This window comes from Blennius ocellaris (genome assembly GCF_963422515.1).
Source record: "Blennius ocellaris genome assembly, chromosome: 12".
Lineage (NCBI taxonomy): Eukaryota > Metazoa > Chordata > Actinopteri > Blenniiformes > Blenniidae > Blennius > Blennius ocellaris.
The window spans coordinates 8177345-8193343 of record NC_137661.1 but is presented as its reverse complement, the minus strand read 5'-3'; the positions used below and the strand labels follow the sequence as shown (position 1 = coordinate 8193343).

General features: G+C 42.2%; 1 protein-coding gene across 1 annotated transcript in view; it reads right to left on the bottom strand.

Annotated features, from left to right (window-relative positions):
- The window catches only part of abca7 (ATP-binding cassette, sub-family A (ABC1), member 7), a 30278-nt gene that overhangs the window by 11996 nt on the left and 2283 nt on the right, over nt 1-15999 (bottom strand). The window contains exons 5-29 of the mRNA XM_080506229.1: nt 15175-15299; nt 13043-13161; nt 12405-12596; nt 12051-12143; nt 11526-11763; nt 10560-10699; nt 10174-10290; nt 9883-10080; nt 9273-9478; nt 8800-8976; nt 8204-8426; nt 7903-8124; nt 6891-7095; nt 6222-6335; nt 5642-5813; nt 5333-5464; nt 4648-4787; nt 4409-4546; nt 3237-3481; nt 3019-3076; nt 2719-2921; nt 1673-1799; nt 1158-1303; nt 869-993; nt 636-746 (exon numbers count right to left, since the gene is read on the bottom strand). Of these exons, the coding sequence (XP_080362355.1) occupies nt 636-746; nt 869-993; nt 1158-1303; nt 1673-1799; nt 2719-2921; nt 3019-3076; nt 3237-3481; nt 4409-4546; nt 4648-4787; nt 5333-5464; nt 5642-5813; nt 6222-6335; nt 6891-7095; nt 7903-8124; nt 8204-8426; nt 8800-8976; nt 9273-9478; nt 9883-10080; nt 10174-10290; nt 10560-10699; nt 11526-11763; nt 12051-12143; nt 12405-12596; nt 13043-13161; nt 15175-15299 (3966 nt within the window). The remainder of the gene's footprint in view (nt 1-635; nt 747-868; nt 994-1157; nt 1304-1672; nt 1800-2718; nt 2922-3018; nt 3077-3236; nt 3482-4408; nt 4547-4647; nt 4788-5332; nt 5465-5641; nt 5814-6221; nt 6336-6890; nt 7096-7902; nt 8125-8203; nt 8427-8799; nt 8977-9272; nt 9479-9882; nt 10081-10173; nt 10291-10559; nt 10700-11525; nt 11764-12050; nt 12144-12404; nt 12597-13042; nt 13162-15174; nt 15300-15999) is intronic.

The following is a 15999-nucleotide window of genomic DNA, read 5'->3' as shown; positions in this document are numbered from 1 at the left end:
CCAGTTAGGAGTTGAGCAGTTTCACAATTGGCTGGGTTTTTTTTTTTACGTGTGACTTTAGCTACACTTTCGCCATCTGAAGGATTTTAAGTTGTAAAGCCTGGGTTATGTTGTCCTGAGCTCAGGCTCACAGGCACCTATATTCTGGTTTTGCCCAGAGTCCCAACACATGACACTATGTTGGACATCAATTGGATAAATAACCAGGCTTCCCCACCATATCAAATGCAATGCCAACCAGCATTGTAAGAACAAAGAAATAAGTGATCAAGATCAAATAAAAAAAAAACTTTTTGCCAAGTTCATAACAGCCAAAAAAGGAACTCTGAGTAGAAGCAAGGTGTTCATCTAACACCAGGGGTGTCAAATTCCTTTTAGTTCAGGGGCCTGAAACGCCCAGTTTCATTTTGAATGGGCTGGACCTGTAAAATAGTATGAGATTACCCTTTAATTTGAAACTGTCAATGTACACAGTATATTGGTATTGACAGTTTTACTATGTGTTCACAAAGTACAGGGAGGAAGAGCTGCAAGGATGATTGATTATTTATCTATATTTCTTGCTGGTTTGTTTCTGTTGTGGTTTTATTTAATTGTTTTTGTTTGCTTGTAAAGAAAGTGAATGGTTCTCATACGTGGTGTTGTTGTCCTCCGCCTCTCTATCCATGCACTTGGTCCCAAAGCCGGGTTGATCCAGCAGAGCCTCCAGCAGGTTCTCCATGGCTGGGTTCCCAGGAGCGTCGTTGCTGTGAATGTGAAAACCAGAGATGAGAGAATCTTTTAGTCCTTTTGAGGAGCAGAAACACAGAAACTCACAGCAGACGAGGCTAAAGAAGAGCACTTGTGAAAAAAAAAAAATCAGACGTACCTAAAGAAGGTGTACTGCTCTTTGTACATCCAGGGCTGCAACTGCAAGGCGGGATACTTCCCAAAGGGAGGAACGATGAGGCTGAAGAGCAGTGCGACAAGCACGAACACGGCAGGAAGAACAATCTGAAGCACAAACCAAAGCGTCAGGATCCAGAAAACGTTTAATACCATTATGGTGGTAACGATACGTCGGTAATACTAAAAGTAAACATTTCATGATCCAAACAGGATTTGTGAATGCAGGTGTGTGATGTCACCTGATGTACCTCTGCAGACAGACATCTCACCTGAGCAAAGAGTCCTCGGCGGCTCCTCCGAGCGTAAAGCCAGCGTTTGATGAAGAGAGCTCTCAGCTGCTGCCACGTCAGCCACCAGCCGGTCAGAGGAACCCCACCTCGGCTGTCTCCGCTCAGCAGGTCCGTCTCCTGAGGCTCTGTGAGCAGGAGATGTACAGTGTGATATCTTCCACTGACGCATGAGGTGGGAGAACACCTGATGCTGACACCACAACATGAGGAAGACTCTGCTTTAGACCTTGTAATAATATTTAGTTCAATTTACGTGATTTTAAAAGTATGGAATTAAGAAAACACGTTTTTTTTCTGTTAGAGGAAAATAAGACTTTCTCTTTTGTTCTAAAGATCCAGGAAGAGGAGTTGGAGATACCTTGTTTACGAAGCCTTTTCTTTCCTTGGGAGCATTATGGAAACAAACCGTCAAAAAGGAAGATGAAGCAGAAGGCCAACTGTTCGCATTGAGTGTAATAAATACAAACGGCGCATCGCTGAGTGACAGTACTCACCTGCCTCAGGTTCCTCTTCAGGAGGACTCTCGGCTTGCTGCTCCGCTGATGGCTGACCGTGGTTGGACTCGGCCTGCAGCTCTGGTTCGGCGTCCGCAGGCTTCTCCTCTGCCACTCGCAGAAAGATCTGGAGTCAAACAGGGGAGCCATGATCAATGATTCAATTGTTTGCAATGCTGTTTAAAAACATTCTGAAGAAAATATTCACTTGGAGCCGACAAGTTACTGTTACTTCATAATGCTTCGTAAAGCAAAGTTAATGTTGCTCGTTCACTGATGCTTATTCTCATTATGAATTCAATACAAAAGTTCTGTGTCAAAACTTTTAATATCTGAAATAGCCAGTTAAAGGAGCTCAGCTCTGCGGTGGGTTCAAACCATGCCTCGTCTCTGGGAGAAAAGAAATCAAGATAAAAATGGAATAAATGATGTCTATTGTTTATCTTTGACACATTTTAAGAAATAAATGAACTCGAAAGGTAAAAAAGACAAATAAACTTGCGAAAATGATCACATCAGGTACAGAGAACAACAATTGTGAGAGCATGTCAACAGCAGGCCAATACGCCTTTATATAAAACCAATCAACCGGATTTTTCTACTTTTAAAGGTAAAGAAAACAACTACCAAACCCAGAATCAAGCGCTTCATTGACAATGGATCACAAAAGCCAGACCATAAAAACTTTTCATTTCAAATTGCTCAAAATTAGACGAACGCCACGTAAAATTTGGAACTTTGGAAAATCCAGAGAGTTCTGGGGAGACTTTCACACTCAGTGCCTGAGAGGTGGCAGGCCGACTTTACTTTCATTTGATGCACTTTGTACACTCTATTAGTGAAGTAGCTTTAATAACTGTCAGATGGTTTTGAAATAATTCAACAAACCAGAAGGGGCGTGTGTCAACCATAGGGACCTTTTTGACTATTTTAGGGATTTTGTGCTCGATCACTTATATAAATATAAACACTAGTTATGCTTTTTTTTTTTCCTGACCATGTTGTACAGTGAATAATCACTAAACACAAAAGCGTATCACACTCACCTCCTCCAGCGTGCTATCTGACAGCCCGTAGCTGCTGACGCCCAGCTCACCAAGCTTCAGATCCAACTCTGACAGGAAGACTGCCAGGCTGCTGTCCTTGGCGGCTGTCAGGGGAAGGTTGATCACTGCCTCGCATCTGGACTCCTCCACCAGCTTTGCCCCTGGAATGTAGTGCTGAGCCAACGACATCAAAGCTGCCAGGTCTGTCGTGAAGATGGAGACGAGTCCGACATCAGCATGGGTCTCGTTAAAATCCGCAATAGCATCCAAAAGTTGATTGACCTGCAGCCAAGTACTCACTGGAGCTGCTCTCCTCACTGCCGAGCCCAGTGTCTTCACTCAAGGAGGACTCACTGTCCTGAAATACAAATCCTACTTATCAACCTTTAATACATCAGGAAAACAAGGTCATTTCTAAAATAAATGCGAGCCCACGTCTCTCTGCTTGTTCTGCTCCATGAACCAAAACAATGAGAGGGTGTTCAGTTCGGTAAGTGAAGAATGTGACGACGGTAAACCTTGGTGAGAGGAGGCAGCTTGTTGGTGCTGATGCTGGTGCTGGTGCAGATGCTAGAATTGCTGGGAGTACCAGCCTCCAGGCCTTCTCGCTTCACCACCGTGAGGTAGTAGCCGGAACCCAGCTTGGATTTCAGGAAGAGTGGAGAACCGCAGCAGCAGAGCTTCCCCTGAGAGATGATGGCGATGCGGTCACCCAACAGCTCGGCCTCATCCATGTAGTGGGTGGACAGGATGATGGTCCGGTCTGGTGGAGGAACACGGGACACGACGTACAGAGAATTGATTTATTGAGTTGGGGGGGCAACAGGACACAGCAGCAGGAAGAACTCTGGGGTTCAAATTCTGGTCTTTTCGCATGCTTGAATTTATCATTCTAATTTTGGGGAGAAATTGTCGATAGATCCCACCGGCTGTTAATCATGTATGCATCAGGAAATCCAGCATTATAGTTAAAACTTAGCTTGAGAAACAGTGACCCAGCCAATTTTAATAGAGCATCTCCGAAAAGTAAAGAACTGACTTTTCTACCCATCAGGAATCATGTTTTGTCTGCAGGTGCTTCAGTCCAGCTTTGTGCATTTCATTTCAAGAAACGATAAGAAAGGTCACCTTCTTTCTTTTATAAACCATTTTTGCTTTTTTTAGTACATGCAGGCAAGCATCTTGTCTTAGCACATGGCATAATGATTTGACAAGCTTCAAAATGTGTTTTTCTCTCATTCCTCCTGGGGGGGGATTCCAGAAAGGAGGTTCAATAATCTCTGAGTCTCTCCCTGAACTCTGAGTCTCTGATCTGAATTAGCTCAATATACTCTCAGTATGTGGAACTTGATTTAAGCGCATGCACAACCACAATAAAAAGCCATCATCAATGGAGCCCTGATACCACGAGTCACTATGGCAACAGACTGAAAATTGAGTTATTTTGCCGTAAAAGTCCCGGCGCTGCAGCAGCGGAGGAGACGACTGGGATAAAACTGCTGCTAGAGTCAATGCATAAGTCTGAATAATCTACTCCATTTACTTAACATTTAACTTAAGATCGCAGCACACAGGGAGAAATAATAAATAGGTAAAATCAGGATTTCAATTTAGGTGCAATCCAACTTGGAAGCAGCTAAAAAATACTGTTCAGAAGCCACAGCAACATAGTGCTGCCCCAGTACAATACCTTTGCGGTATTTCAGCAGCAGGTCCCAGATTCCTCTGCGGGAATAGGGGTCAACGCCAGCAGTGGGTTCATCCAGGACAACCACCTTTGAACCGCCAACGAACGCTATAGCCACAGACAGCTTCCTCTGCATCCCTCCTAACAGACAAGACAGACAGAGAGGCACTTTGAACACATGTATCTCATGAAATTTTCCTTTTCAACCTTTTGATGCAGCGACGTCAAACTATAGTGTGTACCAGAGAGATTTTTGGTCTGCTCATGTCGTTTGTGCAGGAGGCCGACATCCTCCAGCAGCGTGTCCAGTTCCTCATGGACCTCTTCCTCTGACAGACCCTTCAGACAGCCATAAAACCACACATGCTCCTCCACCGTGAGACTGGGAAGAATAAAGAGAAAAATAGTCAAAGCTGTGACGCTTTGACGCATTTACAGTTTTTGTTCATAGCATTTTACAATGTTATTCTCTATATTGTCAATTCCATTTTGAATATCTGCAACATAACAGTCTTCAATTTGAAGTAACCACATCTTGCTAAATATCTGTCTGGCAGACAGAACCCAGTCTCATTTTTTATGTTGTTTTCTATACTTGAATGCTCTTTAATGATGTTGCCAATCGATGAGGTTTCCAATGCCAAATAGCATATAGACACTTTTCAGAGAGTATTAATAGCAATATGTATACCATCATATATCGGTTGCGTCAGTTCAGGGTGTAATTAAATTGTATCTTGTGTGTATCAATGTTTTATTAAGAAATAAATACCAGGCCAGTTGGCACATTATCAGATAATTTAGCTCTGCATTGATTTAATATTGCATGTATTTGACTTGTGTTCCATTTCAATGCTCAATTAGAAAAGAATAACACGTGAAGGGACAAGACAAGGAACATTGTTAGAAGACTTGGAGGAGAATTACATGTCAAACAGGACATTGTGTTGTGGACACACTCCCAGCGTTCTTCTGATGATATCCATGTCATGACGGATGTCCATCCCTTTGATGTACACAGTCCCAGAGGTGGGTGGGAAGAGGCCAGTCAGGACAGATCTGACAAGCATCGGATACACTCAAAGTTAGGCAACTGCAGGAGGGCTGACACTATTTCAGATTCATTACCAAACCACATTGCAGTGAATGAAGAAAGAAAAACAATACAAAACTGAATTGACACGCGCAAGAAAATGAAACGCTAATTGCTAATAAAGGTTTTCTTTCAGCTCTTACATGGTGGTGGTTTTTCCAGCTCCATTGTGTCCAAGAAAAGACGTGATCTGTCCCTCAAAGAACTTGAGGTTGAGGTGGTTGACGGCCAGTTTGGCCCCATTCTTGTAGATTTTGACCAGATTTCTGATGCTCACGCCCAGGTTCAAATTGCTGGGCTCTGGTTCAATGTGATCTATTTAGAGACAACAACACACAATGCAATATATTATCTAGTCAAGTATTCTCTACTAAATATGCGCTTATATATTGTAAACCTGTTTATTCCTTTATATTTCAATTGGTATTTTTCCACCTACAGGCAGTAAAATGAAGACAACTGTCAGCTAGTGAAGAAAGTAAAAGTCCGGTAGCTTTCAGGAATTGACAGAACTACACAAAAGTCAAAAAAAGTTACTTTATACCGGAAAACTGATGTTTTTTTTACTGCCTGGGGCAGATTGACAGATTAAGTCTGTCCAATAAATGACTTCATATCACTAAAGTGGCTTCCTTTTTCAAACTGCACTTAACAAGCCTCCTTTTAGAGTGCTGTGACAGAAAAGAGTGTAACTTGAGAGAGGAAGAGAGCCGTGTCTCGTACCTTCGTCCTGCTCTGTAGGTGGAGGAGGGATTGGCATGCCTGCTTCAAGAGGAACGCCACCCCAGTAGTTGATCTGAAAGATGAAGTACCAGGGCCTGGGGATCCCATACTCACCTGCATAAAACAGAAAACGACAACAAAAACTATTTCAGATAATCAGTGTGTGTAAAAGTGTAGTAGAGAATACAAGATAAAGTTTGGACTTTGATTTAAAAAAAAAAAAAGTTTCTTTGTTTTTACAGCGTTTCTCTACATTATGTTTTAAAGATGGTTGAGAGATGAGGTTAAACCTGTTTTCATTGATCTAAGAACAATAACGCTGTTTTGCAAATCACTTCATAATATATGGAAATTGGACACAAAATAGAACAGAGACAACAAAACCAAACTAAAATATTAATAAATCTACAGTCAACCAGTAACTTTTGACATTTCTGCCTTAACAATAACCTATTATAAAAATATAACAACCATCATGTTGACGATACAGCTTTTCAGTTTTAATCAACTGTTCTCCTAAATTGTCTCTTCCTCTCTGACAGTTGGTAACCTGCTCAGACACAAAATGAAAATGGTCACACTATTTGTTAGCTTTTGACACGTGCTTGATTTCATCTTTCTACTGTACTTTTATTGCGTCCAGCTGCGATAAAGCCACTGTCTTCATACCTGGAAACACTGCTTCGATGTACCAGGCTGCAATGGCATAGAGGAAGGCGTCTACATAGAGCATGACTATGGAGGTGGTGAAGTTGTAGGTGTCTCCTTCCATGGGGCTGGAGCGCAGGTTGTACCACTGGATGCCCACACCTTGCTCTTCATACTGAGAGAAATACTCACAACCGAAGCCAAAGGCCACTGGGGAGAGGAAACTCTGGAAGGAGCAAACATGGACATCACAAATAGTAAACGTTTGAATTTCATCGCACTTTTCCGCCGATCGAAAGCCTCGGAAACACTTGTTGGCCACATTCACCCATTGTGAGCAGTTTGGGTTCTAGTGTTTTGTTCGAGGACACTTCAACGTGCAACAATAACATCCCCCGTTTGAGTCCTGGTTGTGTTTAGGCTTCTTCTGGTGTGTATTTAGCACGCTTCCCTGTGGGTGCATGGGTTTACTTTCTTTGTGCTTTTCTTTTTACAACCACAAAGTATGTCTCATCGTATTCGTCTGAGTGTCTGCCAAATGATGGAGCGATTGATCTGTGCAGGGTGTATCCTGCCTTCACCAACAGTCAGTGGAGGTTGCCTCCAGCCTCTTGTGATGCTAAGTTAGACAAGGTAGTAAAGAGGAAGGATGATTGAAGCTGTTCCAAGTGCAACATCCTTTGGAAATGAATGGCCGTCATGGAGCGACAGCATTAACTTGAGTGCTGTTCATCCATTTAGTCCTGTGCTTAGGCTGCACAGTTTTACATTATAGGGTTTTATTACTGATTTTGTCAACAAAACATGTATGACTTGCAGTCAAAACTCTGTTATAAATCAAATACCAAATCAGCGAGGTGAAGATTTGAAAGCATTTACTGATTACTGACACACTCTGAATCACAGGAACCACTAAAACCTGCGACAATGCAAATCAATTCACAGCAGCAACAGACGACAGCTTTGTCTCGGAACAGACAGTATACACATGTGACATTTTTGCTTGTTTTGTTTTTTTGTTTGATTGGCTTACAGCTAAGACCCGGTACGTGGTGTTGAGGCGGTCTCTCCAGGCGACACACAGGACGTAGGGCAGGTAGAGGCTGAAGTAGATGAGGCCGCCACAGGCAGCGGCCAGGTTGGCCTTTGAGAAGAAGGTACTGATGAGGAAACACTGCATGATGGTGGCGGTGGCAAAGGCCGTGAGGAAGAAGAAGACGACGACTGGGTCACTGTACGGCAAGATGTCCCCCCACTGGACAAAACGGAGGTACACTGTCAGTGGACAGGAGACAGGTTTGTAACATGCATTTTACAGGGGCTGCTTGTCTTGCCTTGAGCAGGGCGATAAGAAGTGCCGCAGAGGTCAGGAAAGGAACGATGCTGCTGATGAACCAGCTGAGCCAAAGTGTTCCAGTTCCCAGACCCATGATCCTCATGGTTTCCTTCAGCCTCGCCTCCTTCTCGTACACCACACCTTTGATGATCATGGCCACCGAGTAGATCCAGGCCAGTGTCATGAAGAGCGGCAGGGAGCGGTTCAGCACTCGAAGAAAACTGTCAGAAGCAGGTGGAAATTAAGCAAAGTAAAGGTGCAGCAGATGGCACGACGAAATAAAACAAGACAGTTGTTGAAAAAGGAAAAATATTTTTGGATTCCCCCCCCCCCCCCCAAATTGTTCATCAAACGTTATTAAGCCTCACTGATGAGTTCCAGTAAACAAGACCAGTGTCTTCATCCAAACAGTAACATCTCAAAGAGCCACTGATATTTTCCATCTAATTTATCTATATTAATAACACGTGGAGTTGGAGCCAATCATACCTGTATTTTCTACCTCGGTACAACCGAGTGAAGTTACACTAGTCAAAGTCTGGCCATTTTGATATTCTCTGTGATTTTGTTTATTTAAGACTATGCATCACTCACACGTCATCGACATAACATGGGTAGGGCATTTGCTGGATGTAGATGCCAGTAGTCTGCTGGACTCCAGTCAACATGCGTGTCACAGCTCTCTCCACGAGGTCCTGAACATAGACGAAGCCCCCCCAAATGTAGCGCATGTCACTGAAGGGGTCAGCAGCTGGACCGGGATCCCAAAACCTCAAGAAAAGAAAAAGGAGTCGTGTTAAAATGTAAGAGCTAAAATTAGAATCTCTCTGCAGTAAGACACATCTTCAAAACTGAACAGGATATTGACACGATTCTAAAAAACACTCTAGAAGATCATTAGCAGTGACATTGAGTCACAAACCTACCAGACAACCACTCACCGTGATTATCAGTATTATGATTAACATATCAGTACAGAGTATAAGAGAAGAAGATACGTTTAGCTTATGCTCCTTTGGAAAACAATAGACAGAGTGAAGGAAGAGATTTTGGATCATCTTCAGTACCTGTCCTTGATCTTGTTGGTTCTGGTCACGTCGTCAATGTCCATTCGGATCTTGTAGACGACATGGGGGGGCAGCTTATCCGAGGATGTGTTGGGCAGCAGGAAAACCACACCTGCCCAGAACTGCCGGCCCTCCAACAGCTCCAGGGCTCTGTTCACCAGCTGAGCCTCAGACTCCAGTCCTTCCAGTTTGTTCAAGGAGAAGCACTGCAGGCCAGAAAAGGTGAAAACAGCCAGAAAACAACACCTTAAAAATAAAACAGTTTGTGAGCAGTAAAAACAACAAATTCCCCTTTTCACACTGTGTACAACTTTAAAAGTATTTGGGGGAAACTTCAAAGTAAAATAATTCATGCTGTGGTATATATTCAGGCTTGCAACGAACTTCAAGGATTCAAGGATTCAAGGATTCTTTATTGTCATATCATAAAATGATACGAAATTTGGACTCAGGTCCCGGTAAGCCAAAGTAATAATAAAAAATATATATATATAACAGGAGCGTAAAAATATATACAGGAGCGTAAAAATATATACAAGGGATAAAGTAATATTCCTTGAATATTACGAGATCAGCATGGATTAGAAATAGAACACCAAAAGAAGCTAACCTCTGTGATTTGTGCTAACGTGGTGATTGTGTGAGTGAGGTCATTGTAGATGTCCAGCCAGGTCGGTGGGGCTCCAGGCTTCCTCGGGGTGTCCGGAGAGGGCGTCGACAGGAACCGAGCGATGCGCGAGGCCGTCCATGGAGAATTCTCCAAACGCAAGTTGACCAACACGGCAATCTCTGGACGCTTCAACAAATCCTGGTTCACACACAACATGGTGTAAATGAGAGATGGATTTCCAGCGTCACAGATCTTTCCTCCTGTGTTGGGAGGGCGTCTGTAGGGTCAGACCTGCAGCAGCTGAATCTGCACACTGGTTTCCATGAAGCTCTTGATCCGTGGCCCAACTTCAATCCAGGCGTCATTCAGTTCCTGGATAATCTGCAGGTCTTCAAAAGTCTTGTTCACCTTCAAAAGAAACAACTTAATGTCAGCATAAACTGATGGGTTATTCAACGAGTGCAAGAGCAAGGGCCAAAACTTGCTAAGCTGAAAAATACCTCACAACTTCCCCTGAAAAAGCCCTCATAGACCATCTTATTAGGCACACATACAAAACCAGAGGTTGAATAAATCCACCTGCTTTTGTTTGTTGTAGTAAAAAAAAGCCTGTAAAGTAACATCTTCACGTTCCACAACAGGTCAAATCCTGAGAGTCTGAGCTTTGTTTCTTGTACCTCTTTCATAACTTGCTGCACTGCAGGAGTGTCTGGTGTGTAAAGCAGTTTTCCGATGAACAGAGGTTTGATGCCTCGCCACACGATGCGAGACAGAGGGTTGGACTCCAGACCCTGGATCAGACTTTTACAGAATGGAGCTGCAAGGAGAAATGAAGCAGATGAGTTGTTACCGGTGTGCACAAGTAACTTTCATTCTCTTCAACAATATAATGTTGTTTCCTTAAATTTCCTTCTGCATTATGATTATTTACAGAAAATCAAACCACATGAGAAGCGGTCAACAAAAGGTTAATTGTCCAGACCCAATAGTTGTGGCTGATCCTGACTTCTTGGTCAACAAAAAACCCAGGATGGATCAGTCAAGGCATTACACATCTCAAATACATCAACCCTCATATGACCGTTACTGACTTGATCCTTAGCTAGTGAGAAAACGCAGTTCTTCTGAATTCTATGAATAAAACCAATACAATCTGCTTAAAAAACGCACACACAAAAAAACAACAGAGAATTTAGCACACTGTCTTCAGCTCTTGTCAACCTCTCAAAAAATAGTCATATCCAACAATACAATATCCATTTATATAAAACAAAGGTAAAAACATCAACAGTAACCATCCGCGGTTGACTTTTAGACCTACAATAAATGTAGCAGAAAGGCACCGCCATTCGCAGTGAAACATTTGAAAGGAAAATCAGCATGTCGATTTTTCCCATTTATTTAATCTGCCCAACTTTTCTCTCAATGCCAAACAGCTAGTAAGTCTTCATAACCTACCAGCAGCCTTGGTCTTAACCTTCAAGAGACTGTTTTTCTAAGCTCAATTTTATTATTAACAATTTGCCCTAATTACACACAAACTCATGCATTCCTGCAACACAGAGAGTCACGGAAAATGTTCTGCACTCGTTCAAATCTCACAACAAAACCACAGGCGTTCTCCGATTTGGAAAGAATCGTACTTGTGTTGTTATCGCCGATGAGGTCCAGGTCCTCAGTGCCGTTCTTGCCCAAGAAAGACTTGATGTCATTGTCTTCATACCAGTTTAGGGAGGGGATGCGTTCGCCTCCAATTTCCGGGTGACCGCACATGATTCTTGAGAAAGCTCTGAAGCTTTCTCGGGGCAATGCTGTGCGATTTTCTGGAGACAGGAGTTGAAGTGCTGCACTCATCTCTGCAAAACTGGAGAGGGAGGAGAACTGGAGGAAGAAAGAAGGAGAAGAGAGCGAAAATGAGTTTAAGGAAGGGACACGAAATGTGAAAGAGCTAGATTGAAGGCATAAAACTGGTGGAAAAGCATTACAATCAAAACATTTTCTAATTAGAAATACAAAATAATACAACGCGACGAGGTTTTTTTTTTAAAAAAAGAAGAAAAATGGTTAGATTGTTCCATTTAATTTACAGGGATTCAATGATAAATGTGAAGTTTGTCATGTATACAATGCAGTCGCATGAAAAAGCAACAACAAATGTGCGTTCTTACATCATCCATGAGGACAGCGAGCTCCTGAGAGACAGACGTGACGGCCTGACTGATGGACCTGAGGTCTCCAGCATTGACCATCAGACGCTCTCTCTGGAGGAGACGCACACAATATCACCAATGGTGAATTAGTAAACTCCTTGGGAAGATTTAGAAACTAGAAAGTGACAACTTAGTTTGTACAACACATAAAAGGAAGCATAGGACCTGCGTGCACTAATAAAGTGCTCTTATGAAGTACGTACATACAGCAGAATGCCAAGTGGATATTATATCCTGATAATATCAGCGATAGTCAACATACGATAACGCTTCTTTGTAAAAACCCCGGTTCCCCTGTTAACTGGAGTCTACCGTGAGGAACTTGTTGAGGTCGAGTTGAGACAGAAAGAGGCGCTCTGCCTCCTGCAGAACGTCAGCAGGCTGGTCACACAGCCGCGTCTGGAGGTCGTTCATGGCGGCTTCTCCCTCGTCCACCGTCAGCCACTGTCTCAGGACACTCGCATTGCACACCAAGTCCTTCAGCTGCATTTGAAGTCCGGTCGGAGAAACCTGCGTGGCACAAAATTAAAATCGCGTTACGAGACAAATAATCACACAACAGAAAGAAGAACAGCGGGAGAATAAGTCATTCGGCTCCAGAGCGACACCATGAGGACATCCTGAAGATCACATTTCTATAGTTTGAAATTGACTTCATACTTTCCAAGTCTTATTATTCTTGACTGATTTCCAACTTTCGTTCATAGAATCAATTAAATCAGTATAGAATAATGTTACCTATTTTCTGACTGTTTTTGTGTTACCATTAGTATAATTATAAATCACAATAATTTATAATTTTATCTTTATTTCAAAGCTGAATACGTTTTGCATCTCAGGTTGACACACATTCACAAAACATCACGTTGACGGGGCTTTACCAAACTTTTGCTCTACACAAAAATAAAAAAACTGTTTCGTTAAATGAGGACTAAAGTTGGAGAACGTGCCTGAAAGTGAAGCCGAGCCCTCAGCAGCTGGTCCACAGTCTCCGGTGACAAGCTGCTGTTCGTCAGGAGGAAGGTGGAGAACGTCTCGTTGGCCCTCAGACACTCTCTCACCGGGAGATCTAAAGCGTTCAAATATTAACTTCAATCCGAATAAAGTGAAACACACCAAAGCCAAGAGTCCACACTGGGATGACCAAATCCAATCATTTTAAATCATGTGAAATAAAAGCTGCTGCCAGGTTTGTTCCAGAGGCGCCATACCAGCAACCAGTTTGAGGAAAGGTGGAGGTTGTGTATTTCTATTGATTAAGTCGGTCATATACTGCAGATTTCCATGTGCTTTTTTATTCATTCATACTGTGACTGTCTTCAGTATTATTCTCCTGCTGTCCAGTTCGAGGCTGAGAAGCAAGGAAAAGTGGTCTCAGGTTGTTTTTTGCCTTAAGCTTATCGATTTTCTCCACAAAATGCTCTCCATGGCTCTCATTTACATGTCAAGCGAAAGTTATTTCGACTTTCTGCTATTTGGATTTCAGTGGGTATCTATTGTAAAAGTTCTTTCTTCTGTTGCAAATAATCTGCAACCGTTCAAACGGATCTAATCAAACTGCACTCATCTCAGCGGCAGACGGGTTAGTGTTGATCTATAAAAGCATTATCCAACAGCAATGACTGACTTCTGTCTGGTTGGTGACACACTAGATTGTCTAAAGTGCTGGTTTATGTGGGTGAAGACGGAGAATCAAGAACACACCCATGGTATTCAAGATTTAAAGTCTTGAAAATTTTGTTTTCTACTGCTCAAAATGTGACTTTTTAATGTTCCCCTTTTGATAAATGTCCTTGTTGCATCATTTTAATTAAGCTTATCTTTTGTTGCATGTTGTTTTGAAATGTTGTGGAGGATTATCAATCTTCCAGCACGTCAGGGAGCGCTACCTGAATTTAGTTATGATGCCATCTGATAATCAATATGACGGCAATAAACTTGTAAAATGTGATATGAGCCAAAGTTACAGGCTTTATGACATCACTTTATACTACTACGTTGTCGAGATGAGAGCGGATACCTCAGTGACAACAAAATGTTTAATTATATGTTTCTAAGCATCTTAAAACAAAGACTAATGTTAATTTCACATTTCGCTTGTGAGATTTAAAGTGTTATTTATTTCCCTTGAAAACAATATCTTGTTAAAAAACAACAACATTGCACACACCTTCACAGTCACAGTTTTCCTTTTCAGTATGAACGGACCGGGACTTATTGAGACAGAACATGTTCATGTGGACTTCATCAAACAAAAGGAAACATTGAAAACCGTCTTTCATCCATTCTATTGTTTGTCGGTGCAGTGGTGTAACTCTATCTGGCCACAGCAGGAAGTGGAAATTCAAACACTGTGGCCAGTGTACACAGCAGCTCTAATGCATGTTCATCTTTTCTCTCAGCAATTTCCTTTTTTTGTTTTGCATCTTTGTAAAGATCAGCTCCTGTTTGTTACTGTGCTTTGATAACTCTGCCCAGATAAGTGTGAAAATAGTCAAATTTGAATGCATTTCTATGTTGTTCTGTTGTTAATAGCCCACAGGCAGTTTACTTGGAATTACTTGGCATTTCTTCATTTGTATATGCAAGGCTTAAGAATAAAACAGACTTTCTCATTTGAGACTCTGCAAATGGACATGTGAAACATTTTTGCATCAAAGAAAAGTCCATCTATTGGACAAACTGAACCCTCATTGCTGCTTCTTCCTTAAGTTTTAGTGTTTGAATCAAACACTGTTGACTTTCTGTCCTTCATCACATAATCGACCTCATCTGAGCCACGGCGGGGTCGAATTTCTTCATATGAATTATTTATTCTTTATCTTGGGAAGCGAGCTTAAAGACATCTTTGACTTATGTTCATTCTGTGTTTCACTTGCCCCACCTATTAGACCCATTCATTACACACCACTTAATGAAAACTAATAGCCTTCTCTGCTAATAGTGTCAGCTGATTCTTTGCTGGACAACGTGCCACTCTGAACAAATGTCCTTATTTATTTGTCATTTTGTCTGATTGTACAAATAGAACTCCAAAGTATTTCTTTTTTTAAAGAGCTGAAAAAAAAACAAGCTGCATTACTTGGCCAGCCTCCACTTCTTTCTCCCAGCTTCTGCACACTTTCCATCAGGTCCTGAAAGCCAGAGAAGCTCCGGTTTCCACTGTAGGACAAGACGGTCTGAGCATCCGCAAACAGACGTGACAGTCTGGGAGGGAAGGACACAGAGGGGTCAAGACACAATCACAATACAGCACTTCTATTTGTAAACACCATCTTCTTTCCCACATTTTCTCCTTGGACCTCTCCCAGATGGAGAAGCTCATCACTCGATCACAAAGAGTGAGGCCCAATACCAAAGCAGGGAAAACTCTTTTCGGCTGCTTGTATCGGTGAGATCGTCGTATGTGTCCTTGAGGAGGGTGAGGTTTGGGTATGTTGACCAGCTGGTGAACGGAGTTTTTCCTAGCAGGCTCCACTGCTTTGAGCTCAACAATAATCATGATAAAACAAAAAAACTATTTTTTTCACATTACATGCGATTTTAAAATTTTACAAAAAAAACAACAACTGCAATAACGGCACTCAGTCTAAAAAAGGTTAATCTGGCCAAGTCCCCAGTGCAATTTGAAACGACTTATGTGATGACTCGTGCATAAAAGGGAGTTGCTGAAGAACCCCTTCTCCTAATGAAAAAACTGTGCTGAATATGACGGCTTTGCAACATCTCAAAGGGAGCAGATCAAAACAAACAGCACACAGCAAACTCCTGTAAGTCTCCTCATATAGCCTATAGATTCTTCAGCTCGTTGTGTTTAGTGAGTTCTTACAGTGGAAATGACACCATCTTGACGGAGCGCTGCATAGAACTGGGCTTCACCTGTTAGTCGGCAAACAAGTTGAAGACT